At 40.1% G+C, this 23197-nt stretch overlaps 1 protein-coding gene across 8 annotated transcripts in view; it reads right to left on the bottom strand.

Annotated features, from left to right (window-relative positions):
• The window catches only part of ADGB (androglobin), a 261865-nt gene that overhangs the window by 212379 nt on the left and 26289 nt on the right, over positions 1-23197 (bottom strand). For 7 of the 8 annotated variants that reach the window (XM_072140923.1, XM_072140925.1, XM_072140926.1 and 4 more), the window contains exons 2-5: positions 22536-22698; positions 21340-21432; positions 4828-4899; positions 4496-4699 (exon numbers count right to left, since the gene is read on the bottom strand). In XM_072140923.1, the coding sequence (XP_071997024.1) occupies positions 4496-4699; positions 4828-4899; positions 21340-21432; positions 22536-22698 (532 nt within the window). Of the gene's footprint in view, positions 1-4495; positions 4700-4827; positions 4900-7458; positions 7561-21339; positions 21433-22535; positions 22699-23197 lie in introns of those variants that run through there. The other variant, XM_072140930.1, reaches the window with a different exon arrangement.

Here is a 23197-nt window from a genome sequence, read left to right as displayed (position 1 = left end):
AGTCTTGGACTCTGCATCCTTCAGAGAACTAATGGCTTGTGCCGAACCGAGGTGAAGAGTTCCAAGCCAAAATTTATTTTCCAAAAATGCAGTGCCAGCCCTTCACAAATATGTATAACAGAAGATGGGCCAGTCTTTCAGCTTATCCGTTTCTTCCAAGGTGCACGGCAGCGCGGACGTGTGGAGCTGTAACTACCATCAGGGCCAGTATATGTCCTTTACGGTCCACTGGGTGAATGTGCTTCCCGCCCAGCCACACCAACAACTTGAACAGCAGACGTCGCTTTCTCCTCCACGTTGTCAAACTGCTGCTCCTGCACCAATGTCTGCCTCTTCCTCCTCCTTCTCCTTCTACACCACCACCTCAGCCTCCACAAGTCTAAGTGCTGCTTCATCATAACACATGTGCAGGGCACAGAGGTGTCACGCAGTTCTACACCTGGTTTGCCTGGGCGAACAAAGTCACACAGGGGAGGACCTGCTCTGCGTCATGCAAGAAGAAATCAATGTGTGGCTTTCTCCGCGACAACTGCAATACAGAACCATGGTGACATAATGGGAGGAACGTCATGTCTGCGCTGCACCAAGGAGGGATGGTCCATGTGCCCTGCATGGCAAACGTGTTCAATCTGGTTGTCAGCAGGTTCCTGAAGTATTACACCCATCTGAGAGACATTCTAAAAATGGCCAGGACACTGTGCACACACTTCAGCCATTCTTACAAAGCCAAGCACACCCTCCTCGAGTTGCAGAAGCAGAACGGCCTCCCTCAACATAGGCAATGTTTCCACCCGTTGGAATTCCAACCTCCATATGTTCGACCTCCTGTATGAACAGAGAAAAGTTATTAATGATTTTTTTGATGATGCAAGTGGACCACAGTACTCCCCTGTGTAACTTTGATGTCAGCCACTGGCAGCTCATGCGAGACACCTGCCGTTTGTTCAGGCCCTTTGAAGAGGCCACGTTATTTGTCAGTCACCACAACTGCGGGTTGAATTAAGTCATTCCACTGCTTCATGTCCTGGAACTGATGCTCCTAAATCTGTCTGGTCAGGGCACTGGAGAAGTGGCGACTGCATCTCATGGCCACATGAGTCCGGTGGGGGCTGAAGAGGACGACATCGGAGCACAAGCAGAGTCTGGTGAAATTAGTGGTTTTTATACTCAGGTGACAGGAGAGGAGGAGCAGGAGCATCCGGAGGAGGTAAAAGACGAGGCAGATGACCCAGAAGCACCGTGGCAGTATACAGCGGAGATGGAGGCTGGGAGTCCCTCAGAGTCACTTGCGCAGATGGCCCGCAGCATGCTGCTTTGCATAACTAGTGACAGCCGAATAGTAAACTTCAGGCATAGGGATGACTTTTGGCTCTCCACCCTCTTGGACCCTCGTTACTGGTCCAAAATGGGTGCCTTTTTTCAAGCTGCCGAGAGGGAGGAACAACTGGCGTACTAAAGAGAAATACTGTGCCTATGTGCGCCATTGTCCATTCTCCGTCAGGTCTGACCAGGGGATTCTTGCGGTCATCGCTCACGTACTACTGCGATGGCTGCTGTGGGGAGATGGAAGGGGTAGGAGCAGTAGTAGCAGCTTAAGTCGGGAGTCCTTAATGAGCAGCTTTCTTCACCCTCCAAGTGAGGAGGGTAGCTGCCACCAGCAGCAGGACATAGAGCAGACCCTGCACCAGCCACACTGTGGTCTATCATGTTAATGCCACCTCCACAATTTGTCATTGTGCCACTCTGCAGCCTACTCATGCTGCTGCCAACTGACCGCTGTCACCCGGGAACGCCTTGTGATTTCCATAATGCTGTTTTCACCCTCCACCACTATATGACGTTGCCACTATGTTTGGGTTTTCCCCTTCATTTCATCTGTCAGGAGGAATGAAAAGCTTCAGGCTTGGTAGCCTAAATGGAATTGAAGAGTGTAGCAATTCTAAGAGCGTAAACCAAACAATGTGGGGCGTGCAATAATACACAATGGGTAATGCCACAGAGCCAACACACTCGAAAAATGAGCTTAAACCAACAGAAGAACAGGCAAGTGTGTGTATAGGCAAAAAGAATTAAAAAACGTAATTATATTTGACAAAAAGTCCCACATACATGTTTTTTAAAACCACTGAAAAAGTGTAAGAATACACATATTTACAAAATGAAGTGGATCAGAGCCCAATAACAGAGATCCACATACGGCCACAGGTCAGCACAAAGCACATTGATGTAATTTCCTCACACAAGATGAATGAAAAGTACTAGTAAATATGCCAAGAATCTGACCCGCAGAGCAGATAAACTGATCAGCTGTAAACATACAAGGTAAAGTCAACACTGTTATAATATTAGGTTCCCCAGATAAACATAAGGTATAGCAGATAACTAGGTAAATAAAAGATGGGAGACCAGTGGTTGGAGCAGAACAGAGACCAGAGGCAAAAAATAGTACAATGTTCAAACCATGATAAAGGGAGGAAATGCTGGGTATTAGACCTGTGGCCACCCTACAGGCTCTCTGCAGCCAGGAAATACCTGTTTTTTTTAACGTGATTCATGATGATTCGATTGAGATCTAATCAATTTTTTTTTTTTTAATTCAGCAAACCTGGTTGAATCGAATTTTTACAAATTTACCCATCTCTAGTTATAAAGGTAGTTTAAATGTAAATCTGATTTCATTATAATTTTTACCAAATTGGGGGGGGGGATCAATAGTATTGTATTGTATATGTTATATATTCCTCATTTCATAACAAACCAAACAATGCCCATATTGTGTTGCTTACTGTTCTATTTCTAGAGTTATGACATTTTTCTGTTTTGATGCTACTTTTCAGGAACAGTGAAGTTAGTGGAGACTAGCCTCTTTTTGTCTTTGTCCTAAAGCTGAGTCAAGTATAAGCTGACCATGACTCCTGTGATGCTTTGTGCTCTAGATCCAGTGAGATTCCAACAATTTAATCCACTAAGCACCACATAATGTGTAAACAGAATAAGTATAAGTAGTAGAAACTAAAAGTGAAATAGCTACATAAAGCTTCTATCTTCTACTTTCTACCTTACTATTCTTTTTATGAGAATTCTGTATCCCTAGATCTTGACAAAAGGCTCTCCTGCTAGCAACCACCAAAGCAGGGAGCAGCTGTGAATCCATCATGTATCTTTTGTGTAAACACTGTACCGACTAAACTTGAAAATCAGCACAGAGTGAGTATATATATGTCTTTAACTGCTGGTATATCTGCAAAGCTTTAACAAGATATCAAAAGCATGGTTTCAGGTACTAAAGATAAGGGACCATGATAGAGCCATATTACAGCCAATAAAAGTGCTTCCTTTTAGTACATTTACAATTGTCTTTAGATATATTTAGGAATAGGTTAGGAAAAAACATGAAGGAGGGAATCCCTTTTCAAAGTTACTTTGGAGAGTCATGGCTTGTTTAAGAGTTTTTATGCTGTAGACTTCAGATTTCAATGAATTCCTTAAGGCAGTAGTTAAAACACTGCACTACATTAGTAGTGGAAACAATTTTAGAAGAGATCAAAAAGATGAAAGCCAAAAATAAATATAAAAATGTAAGGCATGAAAATAAAAAGAACTGAAACACTGCATTTCAGATGCATTAACTAGCATGAAAATAGGACCTCCTCGCCCCACAACTCCTTTAGTATTTTGGAGGATATTTTTCGTAACGTCCAATACTGCTATACCTTCCTTGAAATTATCTCCAGTCAATACATTAAGTCTTATTCTTAATTTGGGTTAAAACAGTTACATATATCTATATAAAATATACTCTAATTATATTTTAAAAAGTTTCTTGTGAATATCCATATTTACATACTATAAAACATATTTTTTAGCGAGAAAAATTCTTGCTAAAAATTGGCGTTTTATAGTCCAAAGTCAGGAGAGTCCAGCAGTGCCAACCAATGACCTGTAATGGGGGGAGCATGGGGGAAACCCTTATAATCTGTAACAAGGAAGAAGTAAAGTGTAAAGTATGTTTGTTGATGTAATAAACATGCAATATGTCACATTCAGGGTAGGATTAAAGGGAGCCTATCAGTTAAACTAACCAACACTAACTAAACAAATCTTTGAAAATGACTATTATAGAGCAGTACAACTATCCCTATATTGTTCTTCAGTGACAAAAACCATGTCAAAAATACAATATCATACATACATAGCGGCATCTGTTCTTAACAGGAGTGGCATACCTGGACTTTATATTTATCACCTAACAATAATAATTCAACATGTATGTAGCTGCAGAATAAAACACAACATTGAATGACATAATACCGCTGACCAATGATTTAAAAAGTTTTTCTAGTGGGGCTATCATGCAAGTCAATGTCCTATAAAGAGTTTTGAAATACAACTTGTGTTTGTATTTGTTCAAGTAATGAATGTACTGAATCGTTGTACTCATAAAAAAGTAATATTGACTTTAGAGAACTTTCATTAAGTGAATTTAATTACTTACCATCCAATATAGCTTCACAACATATTTCCCATAGCTGTTATACAGTGGTATGTGCCCCTTTACGGCTTTACAGAGAGCATAGATGTGTTCCCAGGGCTTCCATCCTAGTACTGATGGTTCCACAGATGTGGCTTTATTAGCTGTCACATTTTCATTATAAATTCTCCAGACGGCACTGACCTCACTAATTATCCACCTCATGAGCTGGAAGGTAAAACCACAATAACATATGATTACAAAATTATTCTTTTTCACTTTAGAAAAATTAACAACTTTAAAATGAGTTTCAAGAAGTGTCAATTTCATTCTGTTGCTTTTGCAATTTTACATACCTCACTTTCAACTAAATGTTGGTTTGCTGAAAATAAATCACAAGTGGTTTCATCCTTTACAACCACTGGAGACTAAATCAAAATAGAAAACAAAGACAAAGTATTATTCTTTTACTCTTTTGTACAATATAAACTGAGAAAAAAGACAAATATTTACTGACAGTAATTGACACTAGATTCAATTCTTAGAAGTGCATAAAGATGTCCTCCATCCTTCTAAAATCAACTTTTATAACAAGTGCGTAACTAGGAGAGGCTGTACCCCAAAGCTGATTCTGCATGGGGCCCCATATACATTTTTGTACAGACACGTTTATACAATCACACACATTTACACACCCATATACACACATTTATGTTGTATACACACACCCTAAGTTCTAAACTCATACACTCACATTTATATAGTCGTATGCATAGGCATGCCTGTATATACAATCATACACTAATACATACAGTATACTCATACAGTATAAACAAATCCATACATTTAAACACACATACAGTATATACACATCAAATTTGCACACATACTGTATAGTACATACACATATGATGTATATATACTATGATTGGATATACTAATACAAAGAGTTTTCTGAATTTTTATTACTAAAAAAAATTGTAGAATTACACTGAATGCATCAAAACTATGAATTAACACATGTGGAAATATATACTTAAAGGACAACTACCACCAGGATGAAAGACTGTTTCCAAATGAGCCTGAGGGGATCTAGGCTCCATTAACACCGATGGAGCCTGGAGCCTCTCAGGCTCATTTGCATACAGTCCTTCATTCTGGTGGTAGATGCCCTTTAACAAAAAAATGTTAAACAACTGAAAATATGTTTCATATTCTAGGTTCTTCAAAGTAGCCACCTTTTGCTTTGATTACTGCTTTGCACACTCTTGGCATTCTATTGAGATACCAAAAAAGGTATTCAAATCACAGGTGTGCTCTGTCAGGTTTAATAAATGGAATTTATTGCCTTATAAATGACTTTAAGGAATGAAGGTCAGTCAGTCTGAAAAATTGGAAAAACTTTGAAAGTGACCCCAACTACAGTTGTGAAAACCATCAAGTGCTACAAAGAAACAGGCTCACATGAGGAGCAACCCAGGAAAGGAAGACCAAGAGTCACCTCTGCCATGGAGGATAAGTTCATCTGAGTTACCAGCCTCAGATTAGAGACCAGGTCAATGCCACACAGAGTTCTAGCAGCAGACACATCTCTACAACAACTGTTAAGAGCAGGCCTTCAAGGTAAAATAGCTGCTAGGAAACCGCTGCTAAGGACAGGAAGCAAGCAGACGAGACTTTTCTGGGCTAATGAACACATGGAATGAACATTAGAAAGAATGCGAACGGTAATCCAGCAGCCAGGCAGGTATGAAGACAAAATTGTGAATAAAAAAGTTGAAGTTTATTTCATCCTTTAAAAATATTAAAACGGTACCATGGTGAAAAAAAATGACGCGTTTCGAACTAAATATAGTTCTTAATCATAGTCTAATCAGACATAATCAGACTATGATTAAGAACTATATTTAGTTCGAAACGCGTCAGTTTTTTTCACCATGGTACCGTTTTAATATTTTTAAAGGATGAAATAAACTTCAACTTTTTTATTCACAATTTTGTCTTCATACCTGCCTGGCTGCTGGATTACCGTTCGCATTCTTCCTACAAGCACTGATCCGGCTCAGTTTCATCCGTGCACCGGCGATCTACATATGACTGCACACAGTGGGTGAGCTGAAAAAACCTCCCTTTTTCTTTTCAATGAACATTAGACCATTGGAAATCTGTGCTTTGGTCTGAGGAGTCCAAATTTGAGATCTTTGGTTCCAACCACTGTGCGATGCAGAAAAGGTGAATGAACGGAGTATACATGCCTAATAATTAAAAATAAAATTCATTAAAATGTCCCAATGGCCCCTAACACATATAAAACAATATATAAGTGTTAAGAAGTGGAAAAAAACAAAACAAAAAAAAAACATCAACACCACTTCCCAAATTCCCAATCTATAAAAATACAAAGAAAGATTCATACCCGTGAATTAAAAATGTTCACAAATCAATCAGTTTCATGTTAGTTTTCTGTTAACCAGTGTTGTCTATATCTGAATTCCTGTTACCTGTCCGCTTCACCATCCAGCAGCTGCCAGACAAAGTAAGTCCTCCCTGTCAGCTTGTAGGGACCATTAGTTAGGTTCCTGATAGCTGGTTGGACTCTTGTCAAGGGGGTTTTATCTGCTATAGGCAGGGGCATAGCCAGGAGGAACATCACAGGGTGAGTTCGCCACGACTTACCCAATCTGACATCTAGCACTAAACCTGGTTGTGCTTGCGCTGTTGCTGGAGAGGTTCGTTAGAGAGGTTCAATAGGTAATGTTGATTTCATGTATTAGGGCGTTAAAGGTTGGGGGGACTGGGTTCCTCCATATTCTTGTGATTAACAATTTGGCTATTGTTAAGATTTTACAGGTCAGTGTCCTTTTTTGTGGTGCAAAACTCATTGAGTTGTTCAACATTTTACTCAAATATGTAGATAATAGGTTGATTAATGGATTCCAAGAAATTTTGTATATGTGGGCATCCCCACAATATATGTGGTAAAGTACCTGTCGATCCCCAACCTCTCCAACACTCCTTGGAGGCCTGTGGATATATTTTATGTAGAACATCTGGTGTTCTGTACCATGACAAAAAAGTTTTCATGGCCGTTTCAACATGTGTGCTACATTTTAGCGCCTTATGTGTAAGTGAGAAGGCTTTCCGCCATTCTAATGTCTGATTCTGACATCACTCTGTGTAGCGTAATTTCCCATTGTTGGAAAGGGCGAGAATTCTGAAACAAGGGCCGTAAATCTTTTAAAGGCTTTTCGATCAGCTCTTTTTTGGGAATGGAAATGTTGCTTCTTCTCAAGAGGCTTAACCAAGTGTTGTAGAGTTAATTTTGTGAAGGCATCTGTCAGTTTTGAAAATGGCAAGGCTTTTTTGGGGACATCTAGACCTAGATATGAGACTTGCAAATAAGAATGTAGGGACATAGGCACAAACAAATGTCTCAATTTGCATCCAAGGTAGTTCTATGGTGCTTTGGTACCAATTGTGTTGGGTTAATTGCAACATAATAATGATATATATTTGGGAGTCCAAATCCCCCCAACAGTTTGTGTTTATATAGAATTGGTTTGGTAAGTGTTAGTATAACATCATCCGCATATAAAGAAATAACATGCTTTTTCTCTGCCATTGTCACCCCTTTTATGATCTCAAGGCCTGTGCCAATGGTTCCATTGACAGTATAAAAATCAGAGGGGACAGGGGGCACCCCTGCCTAGTGCCATTGGTAATACCAAAGGTGTCTGATAATGTGTTGTTAATGAAAACTTTGGCTGAGGGGCCCGAGTACAAGGCTTTGATAGCTGTCAATATACAGGCAGTCCCCGGCTTGCGTACAAGATAGGTTCTTTAGAATTGTTCTTAAATTGAATATGTATGTAAGTCGGATCTGTATATTTTATAATTGTAGCTCAAGACAAATTTTTTTTGGTCTCTGTCACAATTGGATTTTAAAAAATGTTGGGTTGTCATAAGAAACAGGATTAACAATAAAGGTTCATTACAGACACCTTTAATAAATGTTATAGTTCTTTATTTTAGCCTAGGGCTAAAGTACAGTAAATTACGAGTTACCAGAGGTCCGTTTGTAACTATGGGTAGTTTGTAAGTCGGTGTTCTCAAGTAGGGGACCGCCTATATCTCCACTAATCCCCATCCTTTCTAGTACCGAGAAGGCGAACAACGAGGGAATTGCGGTCGAATGCCTTCTTGGCATCCAGGGCCAACAGAACTGTTGGGATAGACCGTTTTTCCACAAAATGTAGAATATTCAATACCCTTCTGGTATTATCCTGGGCCTGTTGGCTTATAACAAATCCAGCCTGGTCATTGCCAGTTAAACCAGGAATCAAGGGGGCCAAACGCAGGGCTATAAATTTGGCATATATCTTCAGATCTGCATTTAGCAGTGAGATGGGTCTGAAGTTTTGGGGGTATCAGCAGATTTGCCTGGCTTAGGGAGTGTAACTATAAGTGCTTCCTGGTTCTCCCCTGGAAAGCTACCCGTTGCAATTGCCGCTTGAATCATCTGACATAAGGGATTGAGAATGATTTGTTGATATGGTTTAAAATATTCATTTAGTTGTCCGTCCAGGCCAGGAGATTTACCCATAGGAAGTCCTTTAATGATTTCCATTATTTTGTTGGGTGTTACAGGGGTATTAAGAGTGTCTATCTGCTCAGGGATCAGTTTGGGTAAGTTCACACTATCCAAAAAGGTGTTAATGTTTTGTTGTTGCGGGTGTGGGGAAAAGGGGTCTTCTTTCAGATTATCGTATATAGTGTACTATAATATTCCCTAAATCCATTAGCTACTGTATATATTTTGGGCTATATAATTTCATATGTTGGTCTTGTTGGTACATGAAGAGAATTTTAGTCTTCAGATTCCTAGCTTTCAGTCTTGACGCCAAAAGCGTCCCAGCTTTATTGTTTTGGGAGTAGTATGACGCTTTCATTTTCTTTAATTTGTGTTCATATGAGTGCAATAGTAGGTGTCTCAGTTGGTGTCTAAGCTGCACTAAATCCGTCCCTTGGTTTGGTGTGGGGGAGGTTTTATTTTCCCTTTCCAGTTTAGTTATATCATTTGTTAGCCGGGTGATTTCTTTCATCATTTTCTTATCACATTGTTTATATATCCTACTAATATAATATATCTGTCGCTATTATGTGTGATTAATAGCACTACCCTGCTTTTTTTTCTTGAAATGCGACTGGTATATTACTGGGAACTGCGCATTTGAAATTTTCCCTGCATCCCTTGAAATAACATGAGTCTCCTGTGTGCATAGAATATCGTATCTTCTTCCAAAGACTTTGCCTCAGACCACATATAAGAATGTTTTTGTGGGCTATTTAAACCTTTTACGTTAAAGGATGTTATTTTGATCCCCATTTGGCTTTAAAGGGTATAGACCAGGCCTAATATCTGTATTTTCTTATCTATAGTACAGATTCCTGGGAGAAAAGACATTTTGCATGTTTATCTCACAATCTTTGTGAAACCGAGGCACAGTGTCCTGTCTAACATAACAACAGCAGAACCAACATAAATAACATTGATTTGAAAAGATCTTTCAAAAAGGATATAAGTAGCACTGTTCTGTGCTGTACTGGGGTAACAGTTCTGTAGATGCCAGATTTATAACAGAGAAATTGTCCCCCTCTTTTTCTGTCTGTGCCAGTCCTGGGTAACTGGGACTAATGTTGTTGTCTTCTGCAGTGCTTGAGGCGTTGGTTGCAGGTTCCATTTCTCCAACAGTGAGGCGCCTTCTTCCACCGTATGGATAACATGCGTGATGTTGTCTTTCATGATAATTAAGCTGGTGGGAAATCCCAACTTGTATGGGACTGAGGTGTTTTGGTGATGGGTGTAAGTTGCCTTCGTTGTGGTAGTGTTGCCGATGATAAATCTGCATATATTGATAGGTGTTGGAATGGTGCTGGCAGTGCCACCTTTTCCCTGGCTGCCATCATTGAATGATCCTTAAAGGAAACCTACCACTTGAAGTGGTAGGTGTAAGAAGGCAATACCGAGCACCAGCTCAGGGTGAGCTGGTGCCGAAGCTTATTTTTGTTAGTGTTTTAAACCGCAGTATCGCGGTTTAAAACACTTTTTAAACTTGATGGCCGAAGCTGCTTCGGCGCACCATGCACGCGACTGTGCGCGCAGCTACATAGGAAGTGAAGGAGAGCCGCACGCATGGTGCGCCGAAACAGCTTCGGCCATCAAGTTTAAAAAGTGTTTTAAACCGCGATACAGCGGTTTAAAACAGAGCCCTCTCCATAGCCAGTAAGCCTTTGCTGCATATTGCAGCAAAGCCTTACCGGTAACACCCGCGATCGGTGCCGGCACTGCCGCCGGTGCTGCCGCTGGCTTAAAAAAGATGCCCATGCCCCGCCATCTTGCCCTGGATCGTCGCTCACAGTGTCGTCATCGGGGAGCGGTCTTCTGAAGACCCGAGGCTGTCTCATTTTAACCCATTCATTACAATGTGCTATCACATGCTATCATACTGTAGTATGGCAGTAAATGATAAAATCGATCAGACAACCTAGGGTTAAAGTACCCTAGGGAGTCTGAAAAATGGTAAAAGTAAAAATAAAAAAAATATGTAAAAAAAATATATAATAAAAACTAAAAATTCAAACCACCCCCCTTTCCCTAGAACTGATATACATATTAATAAACAGTAAAAAACATAAACACATTAGGTATCTCCGCATTCGAAAATGCCTTCTACTTCACTTATAGTTGCACTAGTTGGGTGACATCTTCTTTGAAGGTGCGCCGTAGCACCCTATATACTTCATAGACATTTCCCTAAGCCCAGATTCAGATGGCAAAGTATCACACAAATCAGTCCCTTTATTATTTCCCCTCCGTGACTCAGGGATATATATGCCATGATGTTATGAGGGGGCTGATGAGCTTGCCGTCCCAGATCCAGCTGATTGGGGCCTGCTCTCCTCCTTATCTGACCTTGGGGTCTGGGCCTCCTGTAGGTCACCTGCTATGGCGCAGCTTTCCTCAGCCTCACCGTTTAGGAGTTGCGGAATGGATGGTGCTGAGCTGGTCCTCCGCACTCCTGGCGAGGTTCCCACGGAGTGATCTAGTTGCGGTGGGGAGGATTGAGATCCAAAGCTACCTGCTTCACAAGGCGAGCCACCTTCTTGGATCTCTTCTTGGTCTGCTGCTCAGTAAAAGTCTGCAACAGGGTCCTTGACACCATTTCTCTATTCTGCCTTGTTTAAGAGAGGTTTTGCCTCGATGTAACTGTGTTAGTCGCTTGTTCAGCCTGTGTGGGTCACGGAGCTCAGCTAGTACGCATCCATGCACTCTGGCTGCCTAGCCACGCCCCTTAAGCTTCATTTTTAATCCTGGTTCTTATGACAACCCAACATTTTTTAAATCCAACTGTCACAGAGAGCAAAAAAAATTTTGCTGGAGTTACAATTCTAAAATATACAGTTGCAACTTACATACAAATTCAACTTAAAAACAAACTTTACAGGACCTATCTTGTATGTAACCTGGGGACTGTCTGTAGTTTCAAACCCATATATGGATGAACTACGCCACATAGGAACAGTTAAAATTGTCAATGGGCCTTGTAATACATGACTTTATTGCTACAAATGGATCACATATTCAACATCAGTTATTAAAATATAATTTCTAGAACAAATTATCATAGTAAGCATTTGGATATGATATGCTTACTGATTATCAGAATGAGTCTCAATCAATAGAGAACAGTGCTGTCCTTGAGTCTAGCAATCAGGGTGACTTTAGCATTTGATTAACTGATCAAAACCTGCTCTGGCTGTTATAGTATTTAATGGACAAAAATAGCTTGCTTCATTCATAAAAATTACCCCGTTAATGAAGACTTCTAAGCAGAAATTAAACATTAAATGTTGTAAATCTTCTTGTAAAGATTCTCTGTGAAAACATAGATTATACTATACTGGTCCAGAGATATTTTAACACAGATCATGCCAAAAATATGCTGAAAAACGCATCTACTTCATCAACATGAAAATAGTAAATCAGACTGATTGTATTCACTGTTCAGAAGCAAGTGAGTTTTCTGAGCTTTCTGTACAGTTCCACTAGATGGCATTAATATCCTGTGTACAAAATTAAAAAAACAACTAAAAAAAAAGAGTAATAATTAAAATGTATGAAAATAGTGCTGATTTTGCTGCCTCACTTTTTTTTTTTTTTTTTTTAAATGTTAGACTAGCAAAGTGATGCACACAATTTTTGTTATCTTCTGCGAGACTCCACTGATTAGCTGAGGCTCATGCAATACACAATGTCGACATTTTTTCCTTCATCTCATCTACAAAAAAAGAATAGGTCATATGTACCATAATATGGCATCATTAAAATTAGAGCTCACCACAGCCAAAACACAGGGCCGAAACACAAGGCCAAACAATAACAATTAGAAATATATGGTCCCCTAAGCATTTTTAAGCAATAAGGCTTAATAAGTATGGAAAGGTGGAATTAACCCCTACCTAGCCATTTAGATTTTTTGTTTTTCCATTTTTTACTCCCCATTTTTAAAAATCCATAACTTTATTTCTATGTAAAGAGTTGTATGAGAGCTTGCTTTCTTTCTAACATTTTGTTCTTCCGAGTGATCATATTTCATAATCCACGCCATGTACAGGAATGCTGGAAAAAAATTCAAAATGCAATGAAATTGAATGTAAAAAATGGATTTACGGAAGTTTTTGTGGACACTGTTTTTGCTGTTTTCACTGTCCACTCCAAATGACACTGTCCATTTATTCTTTGGGTTAATTCGATCACAGGGATACCAAATTAACATAAGTTTATAAAGTGCTGCAGAATTTGATGGCACTATATAAATAAAGATTATTATTAGTATTATTATTAATGATAGGTTTTAATAGATTTTAAAACCCAACTATAAAGTTATAGTGAATTTACCAAATAATTATATGTGATTCCCCCTTTGAAAACAAACTGAACGATGCCTACTTTGTGCTGCTTGTTCTTTTCCAAAGTTATGGCATTTTCTGTTCTGAAAGTGTTTGACAAAAATCTTTTTCACTAGAGGTGAAGTGGGCGGAAACTAATATCTGTCAGTCTATGCCCTCAAGTGTAGGCCATTTAACTAACAATTATACTACAGTTTCTAGGTATATCACCTGTTACAGGACATCTGCAATAACTTAACGCTTGTGGAGGAAAAATATGCTGTATATGCAAACTGTAAACAAATATAATCTTTATTGAGAATTAATGTTAAAATACAATTGAAAACAGATCTTCTTAAGTATATATGATGGCCCACGTATATCAAAAATAGTGCAAACTGCACTAGTTTGCCTGTGTGCAAGGTGCGCCAGATTCAAGATTATAGTGCACGTCCTTCATGAATCTGCTGCTCACTGTACTGCTTCGACAGAGTGCACCAACTTTTATTTTTTCGTGCACCTTTAACATAGGGTGTGCAACACAATTCTGTCGGACATGATAAATTCGGCACGCGGTTCAACTGTGCACTGGAATGCCTCTTTCAGTGAAGAATGCGGGACACTTTATAAATACACGTGCAAGCAGTTTGCACTGAAAAGAACGTGCAAAGTCAAACAAAAAAACTGGTGCAGGGGCCTTAATAAATGTGGGCCACTGAGTATAAAGCGTGTGGCTACATGTATGTCGCTAGCATTCCCCAGCGCCTACAAGCCCACAGCCAACCCGAGCCTTCTACCAACTATTCCTACCCCACTATAATAGAAGGTTGGAGCCTAGGGTGGGCAGTGGGTGCAGGCAGCAGGCACAGGTGCTTCATACACATTGGAGGAGACCTATCAGAAGTGTTTGAGAGCAAAAGTATTCTAGTTGCTCATTGAAACCATTCAGAGCTCAGCTTGAATTTTATAAACTGCTGTGGAAAAATCCATACCCCCCACAGCCGGCATGTGACGTAATACTATGTCACATGTCGGTGAAGGGATAAAAGGCAATAGGGGGAAAACATCCGATACATATGTCAAAAATCATCTTCCAGGGAGCTACCACATCGCGGACAAGCAGTGTTGGGTGTACGTCCCAGCTATGCCTGGTGCACTATATAAAGTTGCGTCATTCTATAGTTCACTGAGGGGGGAACCCTTAGATAGGAAGAGAGGATATCCTCGTCTGTCTCATCCTGAAGAGTGGGAATGAGTTCCTTGCACCGCACAGTGCCCGTAGAGGGGAATGCTTAATGCTTTTTGAAATGAGCTGTGTATAGACTGTCAAGACTAACCCTCTTGGTCCTTCTGTTTTGGATACACCTACAAGTAGGTATTTGGATATAGGTGGAGCTTAGTTGGAAAATTGTGCTGTTGGAGCATGTCACAGTTGAATGTACAGATAGGACCAGCACCTGTCTAAGGCATATTTTCCCTGCAAGTCACTGAAGGAGGCCAATATCCCATCTACGTATATGTCGGATAAGAGGCGGATGGTAGCTACGGTATCAGTGAAGTGCAGGATAGATTTAGCCGCTTTCCTGACCTGAATCGCAACCCTGCGCAGAGGTAGGATGGGGAGTGGGAGGCGAGGAGAGCCTTCCACTATAGACCACGGGGTCTGGAGTTGCAAGTAATAACACAAGTGATGCTCTGAATTGGGGAACTGTCCATCCAGTACTCAGGGGAATATATATTGCAGTTGTCCAGCTAGGTAATACAATTAAAAATTTGGAAGCGCCATACTAGATTTTGTTGTCGGATGTTGCAAGGTCGTCGGACTGAGTTTAGACTTAGAACTCCACCAAATCTGCCTGTGCAGGGATGTAATTCTTTGAAGAATTTGCAGGGGGAACTACGGTGAAAAGCTCCTGAATAATCAGTAGTTTACTTTAAGGGGACTGAAGAGAAGGCCTTCGCCATGTCGAGGGAGGCTAAGGCTTAGTCCTGCTTGTTTTAGTGACCCATTGAAATATTAATTATGCTTAATTATGCATTAAGAAAGACCATGAATATAAATGATAAAGATGTGAGTCAGCAATTGCCTAAATAATTTGCTATACTGAGTGCAAAGTCTCACACCTATAAAACACGGGTCAAAATATGTAATGGTTGTAAAAATAGTAAAATGGATTTAGCACACTCTCTCCATACAAGGAGGGCGTTATTTTACATATTGCAGCAAACACCCACCGGTACCACCCACGGTCGGTGCTTGCACCGATTGCGTGTTGTTGACCCTGTAAATGCCGCAAAGCTGCCGGAGGCATATAAAATTCAATAAAAAGTGATCAAAAGGGTGTACAGTCCTACAAATTGTAGCATTGAAACCACAAAAAAAAAATTACACCAAACACAGTTCCATACAAAGAAGTATGAAAAGGTTATTAGTGCCAGAAGATGGCAAAATTAAGAATTTTTAAAAATGAAGAATAAAGTAGACATGTCATTGGGGGGGGGGGGGCGAAAGTAAAAGTGGTGAAATCAGCGCAAACAGGTTTTTTTTCACCATTTTCACTGCACATGGAATTTTTTTCCTGCTTCCCAGTACATGGCATGGAATATTAAATACCATCACTATCAAGTGCAATTTTTTACTCAGAAAATAAGCCCTCCTTAAGCTCTTTATATGAAACAATAAAAAGGTTATAGATTTTTGAAGGTGGGGAGTGAAAAATGAAGACACAAAAACAAAAAGGGCCTCAGCGGGAAGGGGTTAATCAGTCCGTTGATTTTGTCCCTGTTGAGCAGACACAGGACTGACTGATATTCAAACACAGAAACTGCCTGGACAAGTTTAAGAGTGTATGGGGGAATGGTGCAATTCCAATCGTACCAACTTCTATCCTAGTACATATCGAGACTCACTCTCCAACCTATTGCCACTGTATTAATTGGGCCATGATGTGTGCTGAGACTTTCATTGAGTGCCCGAAGACCCTTGCCGATTTGCTGGTCATGTCTAGGGGAGATGGGTGGAATCCACTTTATCCTCCACAAGGTTGCAAGATATTACGAACTCGGAAGTACCTAGAATAGTCTAGTAGCCTAGTATATTAACAATGTATATTTTATTTGTTAGTTTATACTTCTGATTGGTATATGTTAAAACGCTGTGCAGATTTAATGCCAGACTTTTATGGGTATAGATTTTCTCATTGATATATGTAAAACTGTTAATTCCACTGTGCATTGCCTGCATTGTGATTATTCAAGTTTGTTATTTCTTTAATCTACAGTTTAAAAAAATTAGTCCCTGTTGTGCAGACACAGGACTGAATATGGCTGCTGGCCACATGTCTGCATCACATGTCCTGCACCTTTAAATTTTATTTACAGATTTTTACATATATTTTGGCAGGGAGCAGGTAATGTTAATCAACATGTCAGAGGCTAATGGAAAAATGTAAAATGTAAAAATGACCTTCCTGATTACAGGTTCCCTTTAATGGTGTAAGTTGCAAATAACACCAAACCAGTTCAATATAAAATGGTCAAAGACAATCTATGCTTCACCTCCAGATCAGAACACATTGGATAACCAAGAAGTCACAAAATGGGAATCGTGAATAAAAAAGCTATAGGAATCCAAAGATTCTTTATTTCTGTTCTCTATAATCATATTCACACCATGCAGATCATCCATTCTGGTCAATACTCCTAATGTCCACCCAACACAGAATCAAATCAGAACCATAGTGCAGACATAGGGCATAAGCTTGACATTCATTTCAGGAAAATACCAACTTGGAATGAGCAAGGTCCACTGCCTAAGGCAACAGGTGATGTTCTTACTGGGCATTGCTGGATACTATAAGAGGTTCAATCCCTACCATAAAAGCCTGAAGCCCCTGATGTCCTAACCAACATGAACTTGCACAAATGATTGTGAGATGCCCTTTCAGCTTCCCGGTACTACATGCCCCTGATTATGCACAGGGTTATGTAGTACCAATGGCATCGACTTTGTGCTGTGAGCAGCCCAGTAGACTCTAAGGACCAAGAACAATGAGGTTCATTTACTTACCTGGCCGATGGAGTGCACCGAAAGTGCATTGTGAATGCACTCTGCTGTGATTCACTAAGATTGTGTGCACGATATCCTGCATGTGTCACTTCCCCCGCTCAGGTCCGACGAAGTCCACCTTCTTTTTCGTGGTGCGTGTAAGTGCATTATCTTGTGACACAATTTGAATGTTAAATCCGGTGCTCAGTCCAAATCAGTCAAATCAGCCGATGGCACGCCTCCCAATTTATGATGCATGGAAGCTAGCGCAACTGCATCAAAAAATGATTGCGTGCATTCCGACAAAAGTGCCATTTGTGACCCTTAGTAAATTATCTCCACTGTGTTATACACCTGATCAAGAAGCTCCTACGGAGAGAAGCAGTCTGCTAGGAATTCCTAGCCACCGTTTGGGCTCTGCAGCATCTGTGTCATTTCACCATGAAGACAGGCTACAATCCCCTCAGCTGGTTACACAGCACATCTGGAACTAAAGGGAAATTGCTATGTTGATGCTTTACACACCAGCAGTACAACTTTGCCATTCATCACAAAAAGGGCCATGACCATGGCAAAGCTGACAAGGTATCCCAGTAAGGGGAGATTTCAGATGGGATTGCAGGAAACTCAAGGAAGTGCTTCCCTCTATCACTACCTATCTAAAGGGGATAGATGTGGAGAATATGAAAAATGAACATCATGTTAGGTACAAAAATATGGCCTTATTAGCTCTGCTAGTGATCTAACTTCATCGGCTCTGAACAGGATATCTTGCACCTTGTAGAAGCCTAGTTAGAACCAGTGGTGTTCTTGGAAAAAAGCAGCTCCACTTCAAAGCCATCCTTCCATAGGAGGCTATAGAGTAAGGTATGCCCTAGCCGTGTATTGGTTATGTTCCTAATATCTGAGAAGCGGGACAAACACCCACTTGGGTCTCAATCTGTTCTAGAACACTGGAGTTAGAAAGTAAACAGAATTCTTAATGGAAGCATAGTAGCAAAGCCATATTAGGTCTCCAAATGTGTTGGGGGCATTGCTGCTCTATGACCTTCCATTGAGGAGTTCTGATCTGTCCTAGATTTGGGTTAAGGTTTCAGCTACTTAATTTTTTTTAATTTAATTTAAAAAGGTTTAAATTTGAATATTCTTTATTAAATAATACAAAAAAGTCATACTTTACAAAATACAAATATACATAAGTGGACATCACCAATTTAACCCTTTTTATCATTTCTATTTCTTACCACTCCCTTCCCATCTCCCATCCTCATCTTTGCCCTTACCTCCCCCATCCTGGGCAATTTACCCCATATTTTCCATTCACAGCATCTTCGCCCTATTCTGATGATTAATATACTCTTCCATTAGCAACCGCATCATTTTGTTTTCTCACTCCAAGAATGTATGGGAGTTATAAGTAATCCACCACTTATTCGGGCTCAAAACAAAGCCAAATTAATTGCTACTTTACATCCTGCTTCCAGTTCCAAACTAGACTCCTTTTTTCCCATTTTTATACTCTAATCATCTAATTCATCCTTTTTAAATAAAGCTTTATATACTCTATTTATAATGGTTTTCAGCTTTTCTTAGACCTAAGGATCTTGCCTAACTAGGACCCTCCCAGGGCAGACAGGGAGTGCCCATCATAGGGGGGTAAGATCTCAGATGAGCCATGAGGATCTTTGTTCTCTTTTGTGGGACAGTCATACAGAACATTAAGCTGGTGGAAACCTGTAACCGATTGACCCACTCACCTTCCAGTGGCAGTTTAGCACACTTTTTGTTAACTCATCATTGTGTATATTTCCATCATTTGTATGGTGTTTTGTTTAGCATGCCTTTAACCTCTTTTCACATCCTTTAGGACGCAGCCAGTTTAGAGCTTAAAGCGTAATTATAAAGCTACTGACAAAATCCGTACTACCAGACTATTATTTTTCTCTACTTTGCTTGTTGCAATAGTTTTTCCCATTAAATAATTTCCATAAAAACTTCATTGCTATTCAAGAGATGCTGATGACACATGCCAAAAGTTGGAATTAGCCTATAGTCTGCCAGATAACATGCACGCTAACATATATGCTATCCATAATAAAAAAGAAGAACGGAGCCCAGCAACTGGTAACTTTTGGTGACTAACTGCAGGCAGACAAGCTTTACAATGAATTTAGTATTAGTATGAATTAGTGCATTGGATAGACAATGCAGTTTAAATGTCATGGAAGCAAAGTGAACCCATAATGTTAACACAGTGGGGAAGATTTACTTACCCGGCCCATTCGCGATCCAGCGGCGCGTTCTCTGCAGTGGATTCGGGTCTTCCGGCGATTCACTAAGGTAGTTCCTCCGCCGTCCACCAGATGTCGCTGCTGCGCTGAAGAGCATCGGAACGCACTGGAGTACACCGAGCCGGGCTGAGTGAAGGTAAGCGCGTGACGAGCGACATTTTTTTTAAAAAAATGCGGCGGTTTCTCCGAATCCGTCGGGTTTTCGATCGTCCACGCCCCCCGATTTCGTGCGATTGGCGTGCATGCCAGCGCCGATGCGCCACAATCCGATTGCGTGCGCCAAAAACCCGGGGCAATACAGGGAAAATCGGCGCAAATCGGAAATATTCGGGTAACACGTTGGGAAAACGCGAATCTGGCCCTTAGTAAATGACCCCCAGTATGTCTTGCCTAATTGTAAAGGAGAACTTTTCTCCTTTCTCCACATCAAAGTGTGAATGGGAAAATGGAACAACATTTACGGGAGACACATTTCTATAATCAAAACAGGCCAGATCAGAAAAGTTAATAATGGCCAAAAATGTTAATATTAAATCACTGTATGGAAGTAATATCTGACGCAGGTACTGTGACATTATTGGTAATATTGGTCTTAATATAGTTTTTTTTTTTTTTAATAAAAAAAAAATGTTTTAAATATCCATTTGAAAATACATTAGTGGTATGGTAATAGAATATGGAAGTGATTATAGAAAGTATATTAATCTAATATATAGAAAGTAAATTAATCATCGGCACCTAAAACCTAGGCAGTGCAAACCTAACTTGCTGTTGGGTGAAGAGCTGAAAAAGCTTTACTCCTGATTTTCTCTGCGCCTGCAACACTCACTCTCTCGCTCTCCATCTGTCTTTCCAAACACTAATCTAAAATGCAGTCAGCAGTGAGAAACAGAAAACAATCCCCTCTCCTCTCCCTGTGCTCCAATGTAATAATGGGGCTCTGAATAATGTCATAAATATGTAATTTCTTGTATGCAGGGGAGGAGTTAGAAGCAGCATAGAGGATACTGTAAACTGTACCATGGATTTTAGTAAGATGCGTGTAACTGTACATTGGAGCATGACTGTTTGTGTGTTTCAGGGCTGTGTGCATAATTATATATAGAGCGGAGCAATGGGTGAGCTTATTTAGCAAACAATGTGTGTGTATATACCTAAAAGGGTTGTGTATGAGTTTATTTAGCAAAGCTGTTTTTATACAGTACGTTACTGAGTTGTGTTTGTGTAGCAAACATAATAGTTTTGTTTTGTATGTTTTTCTTTTTGCAGGAAGCACAAACAGCAACAATATGCAAATCATAGACCGTTGCTTAGTTTTAATTGTAATAATAAAAATTGAAAATATGTCTTTTGCTGCTGTGCTCAGAATTTGTGCTTTATGTAGCAGGCTAGTGTTAAGACATAAGCAAGTGTTATTTGTGTCATTTCTCAATGACATGTTTTCAAGAGTGTAATGCCTGCTTTGGGAAGGATATAAATGAAGACAATAATCACTATACTACAATTCATCATAATCTTGCAGAACTTCAAAAGATAATTTATTAAAATTCAGTTTTTATTCAAGGTGCAACAACTCTTACCGTACTTGTGATAAACTCATGGGGGCGTTTCCATGAATGGATTTTTAGATTAGCCGGCAATTCAATTTTTCCTTCAGGATCATCAAAAAAATGCTGAAAACAAAACAAAAATAGCTTTTATGAAAAATCAACAAATATAAGCCCACACAAATTGCACCCCCAATGGGAGCTTCAAAAATGTGTAGAAAATCTCAGAAGGTACAGAAAAGTATTAAAAAAATATTCCAGAAACAGAGCCATGCTAATTGGCTTCCTATGTTATTTAACAAAGATTAGATGCGCACTAGGACCAACAGTTGCACACTTAGAAAGGAAAATAATATAGATTATTGTTCACTTTTGTTCAACATTATTTATTAGATCTCACATGGACTTTATTTTGGATGCAGCTGCTTTAGAGTGTAAAACATGAGCTATTAACCCCTTCCCGACATTTGACATACTATTACTGCATGGCGGGAGGTGCGTTCCTGCAATATGCAGTAATAGTACGTCAAACTCCTAAACGGAGCCCGCGCCAGAAGCTGCGGGTGTCGGCAGTATATGATAGCCGACAACCGCCTCGAACACCCGCGATCGGAGATTTGTCAGGGGCATTTAACTGGAATCGGACCACCCCACCCTGGTGCTCGGAGCAACGCGATCTCCTTCCGGGGAGCCGCAGGTCCTGCGCAGCATGCTCAGTGTGTCGCATAATACAGTGTAATACACCTGTATTACACTGTATTAGGTGAAGAATAGCTTGAACAAGCGATAAGTGCCTGTATAATGATAAATGTCCCCCATACAGTCTATGTGGAATGCATAAGTTATTACATTAAAATTCACTACAGATGTTATTGATTAATGATGAGCGGAACTGAACCCGCAATTGATTTCATGAGAATTGTCGCTCCCATTATGTCAACGGGGAGCACAGATGTTCAGCAAACTGGAGGGCACACATGCCAGAGGCTTTCCCAGCAGCATCTAACGAGTTACCAATCGCGGGTGTTAAAGTGGAGAGTTTGGCTTTTGAGGTTCGGATAAACTCAACCTTCTGCGAACGCCAACGGGTCCACTCATCACTATTAGTGAGACAAAATAAATACCACTTTGCCTTATTAGAAAGTTAGCAACAAACTTTATTAAGACAAAATTTGAATTTTGATAGAATAGTTATTCTATTGTCAACTGTGGCAATGTACAAAACTTACTAATCCTGGACTCTTCCCACTTTTATCTTTCTCCTTTGCAGCTTTTCCTGTATCCCATTTTTCAGCATTTATATCTGCTTCATTCCACTCTGGCCAAATTGATGATCTTCCTTTCTTGAATTCAACTGATGCAGCCAATGTATTGGATACTATTGATGCCATGCTAAAAATGAGAACATATACTTTTATTTTTATTTTACTTTTATTTACTAATATACATACATAAAATTAGTGAGTTAGTTACTGTGTACAATAGGAAGGCATAATGGGTTACTGTGGATAGTATAAATGTGTCACAGAGGTGCTTGGCCTCAGAAAAGTAAAAACCATTGTTGCTGGTGTCAGTGGCAAAACGTCATCGACACACAATTGTAATTTTAGTATAGCTGCAATTCAGCTAATCTGGAAACGGCTTTTTGTGTAGCAGTCAAAGTGCTGGGTGGGATGGCTGCTCCCACGTAACAGGCCAGGGATTACAAGGCAAGGCCAGTGGAATGGTGTGGATGTTAGAAACAGAGAAGGGGCCGGCTCCATTTGAAAGTCTGAGGACAGAATAGGTACACCTAACCCAGTGGGGGTAAAGTATGGTACCATGCTTTATAATAAGGACTGTATTGTTTATGCTTGCTGTTGTTTTCCCTTAGGGCGGTGACCCAGGCTTT

This window comes from Engystomops pustulosus, chromosome 3 (assembly GCF_040894005.1).
Source record: "Engystomops pustulosus chromosome 3, aEngPut4.maternal, whole genome shotgun sequence".
Classification (NCBI taxonomy): domain Eukaryota; kingdom Metazoa; phylum Chordata; class Amphibia; order Anura; family Leptodactylidae; genus Engystomops; species Engystomops pustulosus.
Note: the sequence above shows the minus strand (reverse complement) of the source record. Positions and strands in the feature narration are given on the sequence as shown.